Here is a 17264-nt window from a genome sequence, read left to right as displayed (position 1 = left end):
GGAGTATATGATTAAAAAAAAAATATGAACAAAAATTTATCTTTAACTTAGTAGAATACTTGGTGATATTTAAATGAAAGAAAACAGCAAGTGATTAAAAATATGTACATTGTTATTTATAGAATTAATTTATGTTGTGGAGAACAGTTGGTGTCAACTGATCTCTGTAAATTTCAATGGTTTGACTTGCTACCACAACTTGTGGCAACATGTTCCATTGAATGATTGTTTGCGGAAAGAATGACTATTTGTAGCTGTCTTTGGAGGTGGATATTTGCCGAAATGTTTGAGTATGTAATTTTCTTGTTCTAGTATCTGATGGTATGAGGACTAGTGATGGGATTGCAATGAGTCCATGGATGACCTTGTAGAACATAATAAGTCTGGTTTTGAGGCGGCGCTCACTGAGTGAGGGCCATTGTAGTTCGTTTAACATGGATGTAACACTACTGGTGTTGTGGTAATTGTTACATACATATCGGGCCGCACGCCTCTGAACCATTTCTAGCTTATTTTTATAATCTGCTGTGTGTACATGTGGATCCCATAGACTACAGGCATATTCAAGTTTTGGTCTCACTATTGATTGGTAAGCACGGGACTTGATACTGGTGTTAGAAATTTTTAAGTTTCGCCTAAGAAAGCCAAGAGATTTATTTGCATTTGATACGATGTTGTTGTAGTGAATGTTCCTTTAAGTTAGACTGTAGGGTTACGCCGAGATATTTTGCAGATGTTACTAGTTCTAAAGTATGGTTATGAAGGATGTAATCGTGTTTAAATGGTGTTTTTTTTTGTGTGATGGTTAAGATAGTGCATTTTCGAGGATGGAAGGCCATGAGCCAATCAGCCTCCCATTTCGCTGCTGCGTTAAGATCTTTTTGTAAATTTGTGCAGTCTTGTTGACATGTAATTTCTCGGTATATTATACTGTCATCAGCGAAGAGTCGTAGTTTGCTGTGTTCCAGGTATTCTGGAAAATCATTAATGTATATTAAAAAGAGTATATGCCCAAGGACAGTGCCTTCGGGGACACCTGATGTTACTGGTGCTGTATTTGATGTTATTCCATCTATTACCACTGTTTGCGTTCGGTCTGATAAGAAAGCCTGAATCCATTTTAGAGTGTTACCTTGAATGCCATAGTATTTTAGTTTATAGAGTGGACGTTTGTTAAAGCTGAACTTGGTAGACAACCAATAGAAAAATATATAAGAACACAAGCAATTCTTTATTGGGCTAGATTAAATACTGAAAACATAAACCCATTACTAAAAGAAAGTTCTACATTACGTAAACACCTTGATTCACAAGGAGTTTACTTGGTCCACTTTTTGCTGATTGAGAAGGGCAGATGTCTAAAAATACCTCGAGACAATAGGCATGTCCAACTTGTAAAACCTTAGAAGATGAGAATCACTTTCTCCTCCACTGTCAAATTAATAATGTTTTACGTATAAAACTTTTTAATGACATGGCAATAGATAATCCTATGTTCCCAAATCTCTCTGATACTCATAAACTAGTAGTCCTACTGAATCCTTCTAATACTAAACCAAATGAAAAGCTCCTACAGGGTATTCCCCTCAAGTCGCAAGGTCGTTCTAAATTCGTCGCAAGGTCGCGAGGTCGTTTTTAATGGAAATGTACAGGTCTTAGGTCGTTTTTTCCAACATAGAGGTCGGAAGTCGTTTTTATATTTAAAGGGTCCATTTAAGTCATTGATGTGCCCTTGGGCTGGGTTGTTCTTGTTTGTTTGAAGCCATCAAGAGATGGCCGTCTGTAAGTGGGAAGTTCCTGCTCTATTGAAGTTCGTGTTGTCAGCTCTAGATTTATTTTTGTGTGGCATTTAATGATTAATATGTGATGTCTTCGTGCTATTAACCCATATCCGTTATTTTCCATATTGAGTCCGAGACCAAAAACAGGACTTGAACTTTTCGATTTTTCAGAACAGTAGTTTCAACCAAACATTCAGTATTTCACTAATCCAAACCAATATTCATATTGAGCAAGTTCCCATAACTCTTATAAAATTACCGGGGACGTAGAGCTGGATTTAACCTACTGATACTTTTAACACGATCTATAGACTTATGGCAACAAGGAAATGTCTCAAGTTGAAGACGCTTCCACTACGACTATACCACGTTTACACCACGCTGTTCAAGACCATAGTACGTTTCTAGCACGCCCTCACCGTCCTCATCACGCTCTCCTTATGACCTCTTCTTCTTCTTCTCTTCTTTTGTTACAGAAAACCATCAATGTACTGATGCTTTTCCGGCGCATGCCTGGTTTTTGTTTTCAAAATAAATTTATGTGAATAATTTTTGTCAAAACATAATAACAAATATTTCTTGTTAAAGTTGTTGTTTTTGGTCACATATTTTCGTATTTTTCAATTTTTACAATTTTTCTTTGTTTTTAATTTATACAATTTTTATTTAGTTTTAAATATTACATTTTTTTTTTTTTTTTTTTTGGTATAAGATAAAAACAAGAGTATCTGTTTATTTCAGATGAGGGTAAGTATCAAGGAGCACATTGTGTGTGAGTGCATCCTTGAAGTTTTCTGTAGTAGTGTTTTGAGTAATTTCAGCCGAAAGTTTGTTCCAGTCTCTGATGGTTTGACAGAAAAAAGAAAATTTATAGCTGTCTTTATTGCATTGAATTTGTCTGTAGGAGTCTTTATTGGTGGATCTTGTATTTGACTGACTCTGTTGTAATACATTATGCGATGGAATGGCTATATTTTCATTTACAATTTTGTGGAACATTATTAGCCTTGTTCGTAGTCGGCGATCTTGTAAGGTTTGCCATTTCATGGTGTCTAGCATCTCAGACACACTGCTGGTGTTGTGATGTCTGTTGCACACGTACCTTGCTGCCCGTCTCTGAACTTTTTCAAGTGATCTTATATTTTCATTAGTAAATGGGTCCCATACAGTACAACAGTATTCTAACTTTGGTCTTATAAGTGTTTGGTACGCTCTTTCTTTAATTGTTTGTGATTGGACTTTAAGGTTTCTTCTGATGAAGCCTAATGTTTTATTTGCTTTTGCAGCAGTTTGTTGGATGTGGGTGTTCCATTTTAGGTCTGCTGAGATGGTGATACCTAAGTATTTTGCATGTTTTACAGTTTCTAAGATGTGTCCATACATGTTATAATAAAAGTGTATGGGATTTCTTTTTGTTGTTATATTCATGATGTTACACTTGTCTGGATGAAAAGACATAAGCCAATCTTTTTCCCATTGTATGGCAGCTTCTAGGTCTTCTTGAAGCTTGAGGCAGTCATTTTGAGTTTTAATTTGTCTGTAGATTATACTGTCATCTGCAAAGAGTCTGATTTTGCTATGTTGGATGTAATCTGGGAGGTCATTAATGTAAATTAGAAATAGTATTGGTCCTAGCACTGAACCCTGTGGGACTCCTGATGAGACTGGTATTTTTGAAGATGACATGTTTTCTAAAAGTACTGTTTGTGTTCTGTTTGAAAGAAAGGAATCTACCCAGTTAATGATTTGATCTGATATGCCATAGTATTTCATTTGGTATAGTAATCTTTTGTGTGGTACCTTGTCGAAAGCTTTAGCAAAATCCATGATTATAAGATCTGTTCGTATGTTCTTGTCGTTGTTCTGGAATAGACCTGACTACTAACATACTACGACCATCATTCTCATTGTCATTTGCACATAAAAATATTATATATCTCCAGGATTGTTTGTCTGTATGTAGTTCCTGTCCCCTTTTTTCTAATGGCTCCATATACAAAATTATACCGTTGGTTTTCCCGTTTGAATGGTTTAACACTAGTTATTTTTTGCGCCCTTTATAGCCTTTCGGTGTGAGCCAAGGCTCCGTGTTGAAGGCCGTAATACGTACCTTGGCCTATAATGGTTTACGTTTATAAATTGTTACTTAGATGGAGAGTTGTTTCAACAGGACTAATACCGCATGTTCCTATATCTATTGACACATCTGTGTCATCTTTGCTATCGTTCACTAAAATATTGTCATTTGAGCTTCATGGACCAGCAAAAGGTTGAAATTTAGGTTGTATTGATCGGTCCGAGATCTCTGCTTGATCAAGGTTCGTTACTATTAGAGTTCCCTCTGCCTCTACATCACCCTACCACTACGCCCACGTGTACTTTAACATTTTGGTGATATGTCTGTATTGTTTCCAAGAAATCTATGTACATGTATTTAAAACCAGACTGAATGATCCTTTATAAAACAGTCTTTTAGAGCTGAGGACAGGGGACTCTTAGTTAGTTTTACTTGTATATATATATAGATATGTGTGTATTCAACTCAGTTATTTTATTGTTGTTGTTAATTTTGCTTATGTCACAAGTATAATGTTACTTATATGACAAATAAAGATAATTATCAAAATTATTTATTCCGGAAAGCAAAACGCAGTCCGCATCTGTGCACGTATTACTCTATTTTTGTGAGAATCACTTAGGCGTTTATAATGGAGTGAAAATACATTTATACATAAATTAACAGAATTACATTGAAGATAGAATTTGGGAAACAAATTTTGCATTTTGATTTTGCAGGGAAAAAAAAGAAATTAAAAGAAAAATTGTCATTGATATTGATTTAAAATGAATAGAATTACTGATAGGGACTACGACTACTATGACTTTGAAGATGACAGTGATCACGAGCCTTGCGATAGGTACTATCATACAGTTACAGTTAAAAAACCCTGTTATTTACCAGGTCAGGAATAACCACCAATTGGTGGATTATACCTCAATTGACGTATAATCCACCAATTGAGGTATATTGGTATAGACCAATTGACGTATAATGCAAACTTTTTGTAATAAAATGCTAGTGTGAGAAAGGAGCATGATTTTGCAACTAGCAACCTATTTTATGACCCGTATTGAGTCCTCCAAAAGTTTCAGTTTTGTCAAAGCCTACTGCATCTCTTGAGAATGCATGTGTACAACAATTCTTTTGTTGAAACATTTGTACTATTGACCATGATTGACTTTTGATAATGAAAGTCAAGTATTAACAAAGAGCTCCATTCACCTGTGGAGTTGTACTCATGATCACATGACTGCAGACAGTAATGATGTCCATTGATAGGTGATTACAGGTAAATTTGCCAATCAAGAATTGACAAGGTAACAATAGAAGAAACTGCAAATACAATTATTGATGAAATGCAATATGTTATGTCACTATATGGAACTAGGAATGTTTGAAAAGTTTTCATACCATAATTTGGTTTTAAGAAAACAATGCTCCATTTTGGTAGAATAATTTCTTTTGAAAAACAAAGAATTATACACCAATTGGTCTATACCATTACATGTCAATTGGTGGATTATACGTCAATTGAGGTATAATACACCAATTGGTGGTTATTCCTGACCTGTTTACATATATGTTCAGATTTCTACTTCACTTGGTGGAAAATAGGAGATGAGTTGATATATCAAAACATGACACTATATCCCACTTTGAAAGTTCAGTTCCACAAATAATTTATGTTAATGTATACAAAAAGTTTTGTAGGGCCCATAAAAACATGTACATCATTACATGTACATTGTACATGTATGTCTTATACTGTGGATTCATTATTATTCGTTGGATGCCAATTTTCGTGGATTTCGTGGGTACAGTGGAACCACGAGATCAAATGTTCAATGAATATCATCTTTTCAATAGGCTTTGTATACAGAGATTGACAAAACCACGAAATCCAATATCCACGAATATGCAAGTTTTCAGCAATCCACGAAAATTGATACCCACGAAAATAAATGAATCCACAGTACATACATTTGTATGTCTTAGGCTTCTTGTTCTTGGAAGTACATGTATGGAACCAGAATCAGTAACTGAATGTATTAGGTCCTGTGAAAACCAGAGATGGGTCCGATTACTTTCAATGTAATTGATTAAATTACAATTACTTTGTCATTTGTACGATTAAATTAAATTAATGATTACATCATTTCTGAAAGTATCTGATTAAATTAATGATTACATTGGCAAAGTAATCATGATTACACCTGATTACAATGAATTTACAAACAAAACATTTTGAATGATGTGAATGAATAAACATTCAATATAACTATTGCTTTTTTGAGAAAGTATTTTATTTGGTTCAATTATAAAATGATAACTTAAAATTAAACTTCATCTATTTAAATTAAACACCAAATTTCACTACATATATATACATTACACTTTATCACCAATGATCTCTGAATTATTTTGAATTAAATTTAATAAAGATATATCATAATCAAGAGTTTTTTGTTTGTCTTCTGACCACTTCCATAATTTATATGTATTCCAAGGTGCAGTTTATGGAAGTTTAAATATGGATGAAATAAAGTTACCAGTTAAACTAAGTAAAATTTTAATAGAAATTTTTAATCAAATTGTAAACAATATGTAAGTACTAAAAACTATTGCATTTTACATGTCCAGTCCAAATACATTTTTTTAAATTTTAAACAGCATATTTGTCCAACTTTTAATTTAGTTTGTGCTAATTAGATAAATTTTCATGTCTGATTTATCTTTTATCATATAGATTTCCCTACAGCTATACTCAATTGGTAATTGCAATAAAAACAAACCTTAATTTGTCTCTTACCTGTCAATTCAAAGTTGACAAAAATCACAAGAATTAACAAAAGATTATAATTGAGGCTTAAAAAAAGTATTACTTGAATATATAACAGTTATTATCAAATATTAATATGAAGATCATTATAAAACGATGAATATGTGCATGAATGTACAATATCTTTAATTAAGACAAAAGGTATATAATTGTATTATATGTATCTGTTTAGGCTAATGATGACTTTTCAATACTCTAATAGTTTATTTTTTACTGAAGTAGACATGCTTAAAGTATTTACCAAACCATTTAAGCATGTTAAAAATTTATCAAATATGAATAACAAAGAGATTCATTTAATGACCAAAAAAACAATTGTAGATGTTTTTCATTGTAATCAGCATGTAATCAAAAAGTAATTATGATTACAGGGTATTTTTGAAAAGTAATTGATTAAATTAAATTACATGTAATCAGATTTTTGGCTGATTAATGATTACACTGATTACTTGAAAAAATGTAATCAATTCAATTCTTTATTACTTTAAGCACATTATGCTTATCAGTGCAATAAATACAAATACATTTCTATAACACAACATAACATAATACATCAGAGAAGCAAATAAATATCAAGTATTGACCAATAACAGTTTGGTCCTATGATTATGTGCATTAAACAAGAATTTACACAAATTACGCAAATCTTTTACATTTTCAGTGCTGAGAAGTTGCACTAATTTGAACGACGATGGACGTCTATAATAATAAGGTTTAATAAACTGTCTCCTTAAGTCTCTATAGCTTTCACATTGTAAAACAAAATGGAATTCATCTTCAGTGATATTCAAATTACAAAGAGTACATTTTCTATCTAACCTATTTACTCCATGATAACGGCCTACTTCAACAAACAAATTGTGAGATGACAATCTAAGGCGAGTTAAATACACTCTAAAATTCATATGTTTAGTTAGATAATTCTGTAAACATACATTATTGACAATATATTTATATAAATAACACTTAGATGAAACGTTCAGTTGATCATTCAAAGTCTGTTTTGCTTGATCATATATCCTTGTTTTTACAAATAATAATAAATTTGTATCAATAATCAAATTGTCTTGGTTATACCAGATCTCATTTAAACCCAAGTTAAATAATAATTGTTGTAGTTGATAAATCCAACTGCTTCTAATATTACAGAAATTATACAGTTGTTCCCTGTAGCAGTTTTTAAGAATACAATTGCTTGTGGATAATAATTTGAACCAGTACTTCACTATGTTGTACATTCTAAAATATATCAAAGGATATCTACCCAATTCAAAATAAACCATAACATTTGTTGTACATTGTTTGACACCTAATATGTTTTTGCAAAAATCAAGTTGTATTTTTTCAATATTTGGAGCTTTATGGAAGCCCCATATTTCACAACCATAACATAAAATACTGCTAATGTAAGTATCAAATAAATTCAAATATGTAAAAACATTCAAATACAATGACGAAACCTTCGACTTCAAACCAAAAACAGCTTTTCTACTTTGCTCAGCTAAATGTTTTTGAGCTTTAACAAATTTACCGTTAAAATTTAACAGTACACCAAGGTAACAAAATTCATCCACTATGTCAATAGCATTGCCATCATAATACCAAATTTCTTCGTCTTTTACAAAACCTCCGTTTCTAAATACCATAATTTTTGTTTTGGCAATGTTTACAGTCAAACCCCATTTACAAGTATATAATAATAATGTGTCTAACATATCTTGCAAGCCAATAACTGAATCAGAAAATAAAATCATATCATCAGCATACATAAGTAAAAATAATGACAAGTCTTGCACTTCATATGGTATATTACTATTACGTAGAAATTCCATTTCAAAGTCATTTACATATAACGAAAAAAGTATAGGAGAAAGAACTTCCCCTTGCATAAGACCAACCGAACTTGTAAACTGCTCAGAATAAAAACCATCAACTTTCACACATACTTTTACTGTAGAATACATTGATTTTAAAACAGAAAGTAATTTGCCTGTTATACCAACTCTTGATAGTTTCAACCATAAGTTAAGTCTGGTTACAGAGTCAAATGCCTGTTTGTAGTCAACGAAACAGCAATATAAACGTTTTTTCTTGAAAAGTGCTTTCTGGACGAGTGTCAACAAAGAATAAATTGCATCAACAGTGCTGCTACCCGGGCGAAATCCAAATTGCGCATCTGTAATAATATCATTATTCTCAGACCATTTAATTAGTCTTGAATTTATAATAGATGTAAATAGTTTCGCTAAATTACTGACTAAACTGATTCCACGATAGTTCGATGGATCGGACGAGTCGCCTTTTTTAAAAACAGGAATTAACACTGCGAGTGCCCAAGATTTCGGAAAATGTCCTGATGCTAATATCTTGTTGAATATTTCCTCTAGGAACGGTAGCAGAATATCCTTAAATTCAATGAATAACTCGTTAAATGTACCATCAATACCATGACTTTTGCCACGTTTTAGGTTTGAAATACACTTCAAAATTTCATCTTGTGTAATAATTTGATCAAGTTCATCATATGTTGTGTCGGAAACGGTCTCTGGAGTTTCGACTGTCACATTAATACCATCATTTGTGACCAAATTTCTAAAATGTTCGAAGAATTCAGAAAGTGACACATCAGAATTTTTGGCTCTCTTCTTTTGAAAAAGTTTATAATATTTCTTTGGGTCGCTTTTACGCAATGTAGCTATCATATCACCCTCTTGACGCTTATATTTTCGTTTTAGTTTATTTTCTAAACGCTTGTATTGTCTTTTAGACATAATTAATATTTGATGATTTTCAACATTTTTGTCTCTATTAAATGTATACAAAGAACTAGTATAGATAGATCGAAGTCTTTTGCACTCGTAGTTAAACCATGGTTTGTCATCTTTATATCGGGTCGTCTTACTACGGGTATGGTCACAAATATTATTTGAACTATGTGAATTACAAAAGAATGGTGAAATAATGTTCATCAAATTAGAAGTAAACGATTCAACATAATTGTCAATACCATCTTGGGATTTTTCAATATCAGAAAATACTATCTGGCTAAGTGAACCACTGTTTAAAGTTAAAGACTCATAACACTGATCTTTTAGCTCTTCCTTCCATCGGTAACTATCATATGAGTTGTTTGACGTACCACTGTTACGCTTAGGCTCTTGTGAATCGTTCAATATGCACCGCAAGCGAACATGTAAAGGCGCATGGTCACTAAAAGAAGTGAAGTTACAAACAATAAACTGGTCTATAATGTGTAAAAAGTCATATGGAGCCAATAAGTAGTCTACAACACTCATTCCCCGGGAACCACAAAATGTATAGTCATTAGCTAAGCCATCCTTATGCCGACCGTTCAAAATACGTAGACCAGTGCTTCTACACAGATTTAACAATTTTAATCCAAACTCATTAGTACTTTGATCTGGATTTCTTCTTACTGGTAGATTTGTGTCACTTAAATACCCAAAAATATGGTTGAAACTATCAAAAATTGGGCCACATACATTGTCATTTATTATAAAATCATTAACTATAGCAGTTCTTGCATTCATATCACCTAGTAAAAATACTCTTGACGTTTCTGATGAATATTTTTCAACAGAATTTAACAAATCATAGAATAAATCACAATTATACATCTTATAATAATTTGAATAGGCAGGAGGCAATTACAGCTGATTAACAATTACAATTACAATTACCCCAAGTCTGGTGAAAACTTTACGCAGTGGTTTTCTGTCTGGTCATACCAGACAGATTCTAGTGACAAGTCAATTTAGATTAGTCCTATCATCATTGTTGCTGTTCTTTAGCTGATAAAAAGAGTATTTTTCATTTGAAATCTGACTGATTAAACATGTACATGTTAAAGTTGTTTCATTGGCAATCTCCTTATTTTTTCCCCCATCAAGTGTGGATGTGTCAAATCCTCATCTCACCTGGGATAATGGTGTGATAACACAAGAACAGTAAAAATCAGTTGAAAATGTCTGGACTCATCATCATCATCAGATCAGTCTGCCCCAAAATCTTGTAGTCTGGAAACTGAATTTCAAAATTTATCCCTAACAGACTATATAAAATATTGAAATCTTCACTAGTCCGAATCAATATTTACTAGTCTGGGACATCGGACTAGTGGCTAATAGTGCAGACTGTCAGATTGACACAAAACACATAAAAAAAACCTTACATTATACAATTTTTTAAGTGCTATTCTAAGAGTTCTTGCAATTTCTGAAAGCTTTCATCTTGAAAGCCAATAATAATTAATTTAAAAAAAAAAATTATGTGTCAAAGACTAAACTATCAATCACACATATCATATATATATATTTAAGACTGAAAGGTTTATGGTTCTCACCGCCACTAAAGGCAATAGTGCTAAAAGTGGATTAAACATCAACTAATCAATCATCAATTAGTCAAAGTACATGTACATGTAAGACGAAACATGATCTTGTTCAATGCCATATATACATGTAGAAGTACATGTACATATATGATATATTAATATATAGATCTATGTAACTATTTGTTTATTTATGTTAGACCTACATGTACAATGTATCCTTTAAAAACTTTTTATTTTCTCCCTAGTTCTGATGATGATATAGAGGTTATTTTACATGGAACACCTGAACAGAAGCGTAAATTACAGACCAAAGTCCAACAAAGACATGACTCTTCAAGTGAAGATGACTTTGAAAAGGAAATGAATAATGAACTTAACAAACATATTAAAGGACTAGAACATGAAAGATCAAAAAGTAATGTTGCAGAAACTATTAAAGGTAAATAAATGTATAAATCACATATGGGTTATGTACTGAGAAATTATTGAAAAGAAAAAGTACAAGAAATAGCTATATTAGGTTACCATGCCCTCAGTTCAAGTTGACTTTAAAAAGATTCTATTGTTTATTGATACTCCTAAACAGTTCATATGTTTTTTGCTCCTTGTTCAGGTTGTTGTCTCTGACACATTCCCCAATTCCATTCTCAATTTTATGTTTATATTGCTTCCAAATTTTTGAAATCATCATGATCATATTTCAACGTTGATAGTGAATAAAAAAAAACCTGATAAAAAGCATTGAATGTAAATTATATGAACCATTGAAGTCTTATATTAAAGTACTACTGTGCAGGTTACGAAAGTGATAATGAAAAAAAAACATTCAATGGGAATATCTTTTTGTCATTTAAGAAAGTAGCGAAGCACAAGACCAAGAGAAACCTACAGAACAACAACAATTTTATGATGATATTTATTATGATTCAGAAGAAGAAGAAATGGTTTTACAAGGTACTGAAAAAATGGCAATATGAATCTTAACAAAAATTGTGACATTAAATAATGAAAATTCCTGATTTTTAAATTTTTTTTTAACTAAAAAGCCTTTTTTATAGTAGAACATCCTGAAATTTTGGTAATAACTTTTTGTTAAATTAATTATTATGCAACATTAACAATGAAAGAGCTCAAGAATATCTGAAGTTAAACATAATTTGTGTCAGGGGAAAATTCACACAACATCTAAAGTTTCATAAACATGAAAACTTTTTGCAGGTGATGAACGTGTGAAAAGAAGACAACCAGTTCAAAGTAATGATGACTTATTGTACGATCCTGACCTTGATGATGAAGACCAGCAATGGGTGGATGCTGAAAGACAAGCTTATCAGCTGCCTGTACCCTCAGGATCTAAATCAAAACGTTTAAACAGTGATGCAGTTTTAAATTGTCCAGCCTGTATGACATTACTATGTCTTGATTGTCAGGGGTAAGCTACTTAAAAAAAGTTATTACTTGGTCACATCACCCAATGGGATATGGGGTTACAGAGGCTAGATCTTGGTATAGATAAAAGACTTTTTAAAAAGTAATATGTACAGTTTGTAAGATATATCCATTAATCCCTTTTCATCATCAATTATTACATTACACGTATGTTTCATTAGAATCTGCAATTTACATTGATTGACAACAATCATGATGAACTCATTTTTATCCTTTTGAAATACAGCAGCTATTACCATTGTCACAATATTATATAATAGATATAGGAAGATGTGGTGTGAGTGCCAATGAAACAACTCTCCATCCAAATATCAATTTAAAAAATAAAACCATTATAGGTCAATGTAGGGCCTTCAACACAGAGCCTTGGCTCACACCGAACAACAAGCTATAAAGGGCCCCAAAATTACTAGTGTAAAACCATTTAAACGGGAAAACCAACAGTGTAATCTATATAGAAAAGTGAGAAATGAGAAACACATATAAATTACATAAACAAATGACAACTACTGTACATCAGATGCCTGACTTAGGACAGGTGCAACGATTGCAGGGGGATTAAATGTTTTAATGGTACCAAACCTTCTCCCTTTTTCTGAAACAATTGCATAACATCACAACATAGAAAAACACTGATAAAATATCAGTTGGCAGGCTTAACTCAATCAAAAAATGTAAATTAATACAATGTATGAAAAATATAAAGGTACAGATTGATAAAACTTCATCTTTGTAGCATAAACATGTAATTATAACAATTAATTATATAATTTTATATGGTTATAAAAATTTGATTGTGCATACCTTTTTATGCTATGATCTTTTTTTTTAATCCAATTACATTTTAAAAAGAAGCATTTATTTCTTGAAAGTTGAAACAGAATAAAACAATCTGTGTTACCTTATTTACTTAGAAGCTGAAAAGAATACATGTTTGAAATTTATATAAATGACACATTTTTTTTTTAATGAATTATAAAAGTAATGTACTTTATTTGCCAAGAACTTGTGAAAATCAGCCTCCCTGACCGTGCAAGGGCTGTATAGCCAGTCAAGGTTGTTAAAACTTCCATTTGAAAATCAGCCTCTGTCTAAAGGTTAAAAGAAATTAAACAATGAATAGAATTATAGATGCTGTGGTGCAATTATTAATCAAGTAGTGTTTTGTGGAATAGGAATTACTATGCTTCAACAAAAAAATAATATAGTGTAGGAATGTATGAAGAATTTGTTCAGGAAATAATGTATCCATATGAGACCTTTTTTTAAGAGTTTCCCATAATGAAATATATATATATAGTTTCTTCCATATGTAAAAGTTAACGAAGACAGACTTTTGTAAATTGATATTGTGGTGCAATGAACCTTGAATTGACAGAATTGTCTGATTTCAAGCCATATTAAATTGTGCAGTTGATGCTTTATTTTTAGTTTTCAATAGCAATACATTGACTTTTCATTTTGAAATGTTAAAATTTCTATATCAAGAATATCAATTTATTTTTGAGTGGTGCTAAAGATGTTATATAATTTTTTGGTATTATCACTAATAAGTCGGTCCCATTTGTAACCATCAGACAGTAAATGGAGGGATATATGATTTATTTTAATTATTGACATAAAATCAAACTTAATTCATTATTTCATTTATCTTTTAGGCATGATGTTTATGAAAACCAATACAGAGCTATGTTTGTTAAAAACTGTCGTGTCGATACAACAGAGGTATTAAAACAGCCATTACAGAAGAAGAAGAAAAAACTTACCAAAAAACAAAAGACATTGGACACTGCAAATAATGAATCAGAGGACAATTTTCATCCTGTTAAATGTACAGAATGCTCCACAGTTGTTGGAGTATTTGACAATGATGAAGTCTATCATTTCTTTAATGTACTGGCTAGTCATACATGAAATTCTATATTTTTCAGAATTTTAGTGCATTCTATACAATGTATAATTATTTTCATGAGTCTCCATCAGAACTTTGTACATTGGTGAATGAGCCGAGGTCCTTATCAATGGATATCACTGTAAAATCATTTTGTTGTTTTGTGTAACAGTGTATATAAAACCATAATTCTTAGAAACTTTCATTGACATAAAAAATGAAATATACATGTAAGGCCAGGATTTTTTAATTTGTTGGTTTACGGATCCGCCGACCCAATTTTGCCGATTTCCACAATAAAAATAAAATTGACTTTTTAGGCTTTTTTATTCTCGCCGACCCTAACAAATGAATTATCCCTAAAAAATAATTAAAATATCCTTTTTTTATGAAATGAAATACATTAATCACTAACAGAAGTGATGACACTTTCGGTTGTAAAAAAATGAAACTTCCTGTTTACGTTTCTAAAAATAGACAAATCAATTATTAATGACCTTGAACTGTTGTTTGCGCAAATAATTTTGCGGAACGAAACCTGTGTTTAAAACCAACAACACGATAAGTTTGTTTCCCTTATTTGTGACCAGTCCGTAAGATGCATGTTCTCATAGAAATAGACTTGTCCAAATGTGGACAGGTGGAATTTTCAAGACATCAAGTTAAAGTACTGAATTTTAACAAATCATTTGATATTTACTTGTTTCATAGATAATAAAAAAATATCGTCCATTTGGATAAAAAACGGGAATTCATGACAACAGATTATTTAATCTTACATTCTCGTTTTTCCAGTGGACGAGTCTATTACGTTTTTGACACGTGTGTTGAAACTAATTTCGTACGACGTTTTTACATTTTTTTTCTTTATCAGTTTTCAAGCTTATTATTATTCACCAAGTTTTGATTAAGAGCTACTGACAGTAATCTGTTTTTCTTGTTTGTGAAAAGACAATTTAATTTCATCTTTGTCTGTCTACCCCCCTTTTTTAACAGGAAATTTTTAGACAATGTCATGCGATGTTTACAGCTGAGCAATAATATTTCATCAAACTAAAATTCAAGAATGATGACAAAATAGTATGACAAACATATTATTAAAAAGGTGAAATATTTTGCATGTCTTGAAGGATATTTTTTTCTTTTTTTTCCCGACCGGCCGACCCGACGTTTTCATGGAGAAAATCCGTAAACCAACAAATTAAAAAAACGTGGCCTAAACAAACAAAAATATTTAAGGCATTTAAGATCTGGTTAAAATATTATCAACATCAATGTATTCCATCCTGTTAAGAATAATAAACTGTGTTTATTAAGAAGTGATTGCCTGTCTATGTTGATTTTTGTGCTGTTAAAATTTCATTCAGACTGTTATAAAAGATGTAAAGTCTTATGATCCTTCAATTTATTTGAAAATAAATTGAATATGTTTTTTATACTTGAATGGCTAAGATTTTCAATAAAACACATGTACAAAATATTTCAAATATTTAAAATTTGACCAACAAAATTTCATCATGCAGTGACCTCAATTCAGACACCTCTAGCTAAAAAAATTGGCAATTGCACAGAACAATTGTGAATGGAAGAAATGTAGAAGAAAAATAAATTAAAACAAATTTGGAAAAAAGAAGATAGTATTAATTGATTCTTTAAGAAACAATAAACTCACCAAATTCTTTACAACTGGTAAAGCAAAGTTTTATTTATTATGAATGGGAAAATGGAAAATACAAATACAAATAAGCCCTGCTCTATTATCTCACTTATGATACATATACTTCATGATTCTGTGTTGATTGTTAGTCATTAAAATTGGCAAAAAACCCTGAAGGTTAATTAGCAGCCTTAAATTTCAATCATTCATCACATTGTCAATAATATGTTATGGTTTTGTATAGTATACCTGCATGCATTGGATCATTAGTCTCCTTAACATTAGTCTCACCAAAAACTTGTTTCATATGACTTTAATGGTATAGTAAGTACTTATGGACAATTACTTACTCCTAATTGCCACTTTACACATTATTAATTGGATTGGTTAAGATCCATCAGCAAGCCTCTACTGTTATTGTTAATTTTGCATGACTATCAAATGATTGTCTAAATATTTTAACATCGATGGAAGATTATACAGATTTCATTCACTTGTGATGTTATTTTTAATAAAGCAATTCGTTTATCTGTTATTATTATACAAAAGTAAGAGTGTTTCATGCCCCACCTAGGGGCGCATTAAGTTTTTCGCTCTGTGTGCCCGTTTATTCTTTCTCCTGTTTGTCTGTCCACTTCAGTTTAATTTTTATTGGTGAAGGTAGTTTTTCATGAAGTTGAAGATTCAATCAACTTGAATCTTATTACAAATGTTAACTAGTAAATGCCAATGATCTTTCTAATTTTAATACCAAATTAGATTTTTGACCGATATTTCATAGTCTACTGAACATAGAAAATGATAGTGTGAGTGCATGGGGCATCCTTGTACTATGGACACATTCTTGTTTGATAATTTGAATTCTTTATTGGTTATTGATTTCAAATTAATTATTTGGGAAAACGCTTGCCATTGCCTGATAGTTAGTACAGTTGTTGCTAAAAGTATTCATAATTTGCATTTAACCTATCAACCAACAGTTATTGTTGACTGCTACAGGAATAAAAGATTGATGTGGGCAAATCTACCAATTTTTTTGGGGAAATAAAAAATATCTATAAGCAATGTTTTTTTGTCAATTAGTTGCCACAGTGAGCCTTTGTTAAGACTTGCTGCCTGTTTTTGTTGTCAATCCGTCTTCAAAAATTGAAAAAAATATTCTCTTCTGCAATTACTTAGCCAAATAATACCAAACTTTACCTTAATGTTCCCTAGGAAATCCAGTGTTCAA

At 31.4% G+C, this 17264-nt stretch overlaps 1 protein-coding gene across 1 annotated transcript; it reads left to right on the top strand.

Annotated features, from left to right (window-relative positions):
- The first annotated feature begins 4499 nt into the window (after positions 1–4499).
- On the top strand, positions 4500–16549 carry LOC134710126 (E2F-associated phosphoprotein-like). Its single transcript, XM_063570332.1, has 5 exons — positions 4500–4699; positions 11282–11475; positions 11892–11990; positions 12255–12468; positions 14144–16549. The coding sequence occupies exons 1-5, from the start codon at positions 4626–4628 to the stop codon at positions 14397–14399; spliced, it is 837 nt and encodes a 278-aa protein (XP_063426402.1). The 5' UTR covers positions 4500–4625; the 3' UTR covers positions 14400–16549.
- The last annotated feature ends 715 nt before the right edge of the window (positions 16550–17264 follow it).

The sequence above is a fragment of the Mytilus trossulus genome, chromosome 3 (assembly GCF_036588685.1).
Source record: "Mytilus trossulus isolate FHL-02 chromosome 3, PNRI_Mtr1.1.1.hap1, whole genome shotgun sequence".
In the NCBI taxonomy this organism is placed as follows: Eukaryota; Metazoa; Mollusca; class Bivalvia; order Mytilida; family Mytilidae; genus Mytilus; species Mytilus trossulus.
The sequence above is the reverse complement of the archived record's forward strand: the minus strand, read 5'-3'. Positions and strand labels throughout refer to the sequence as shown.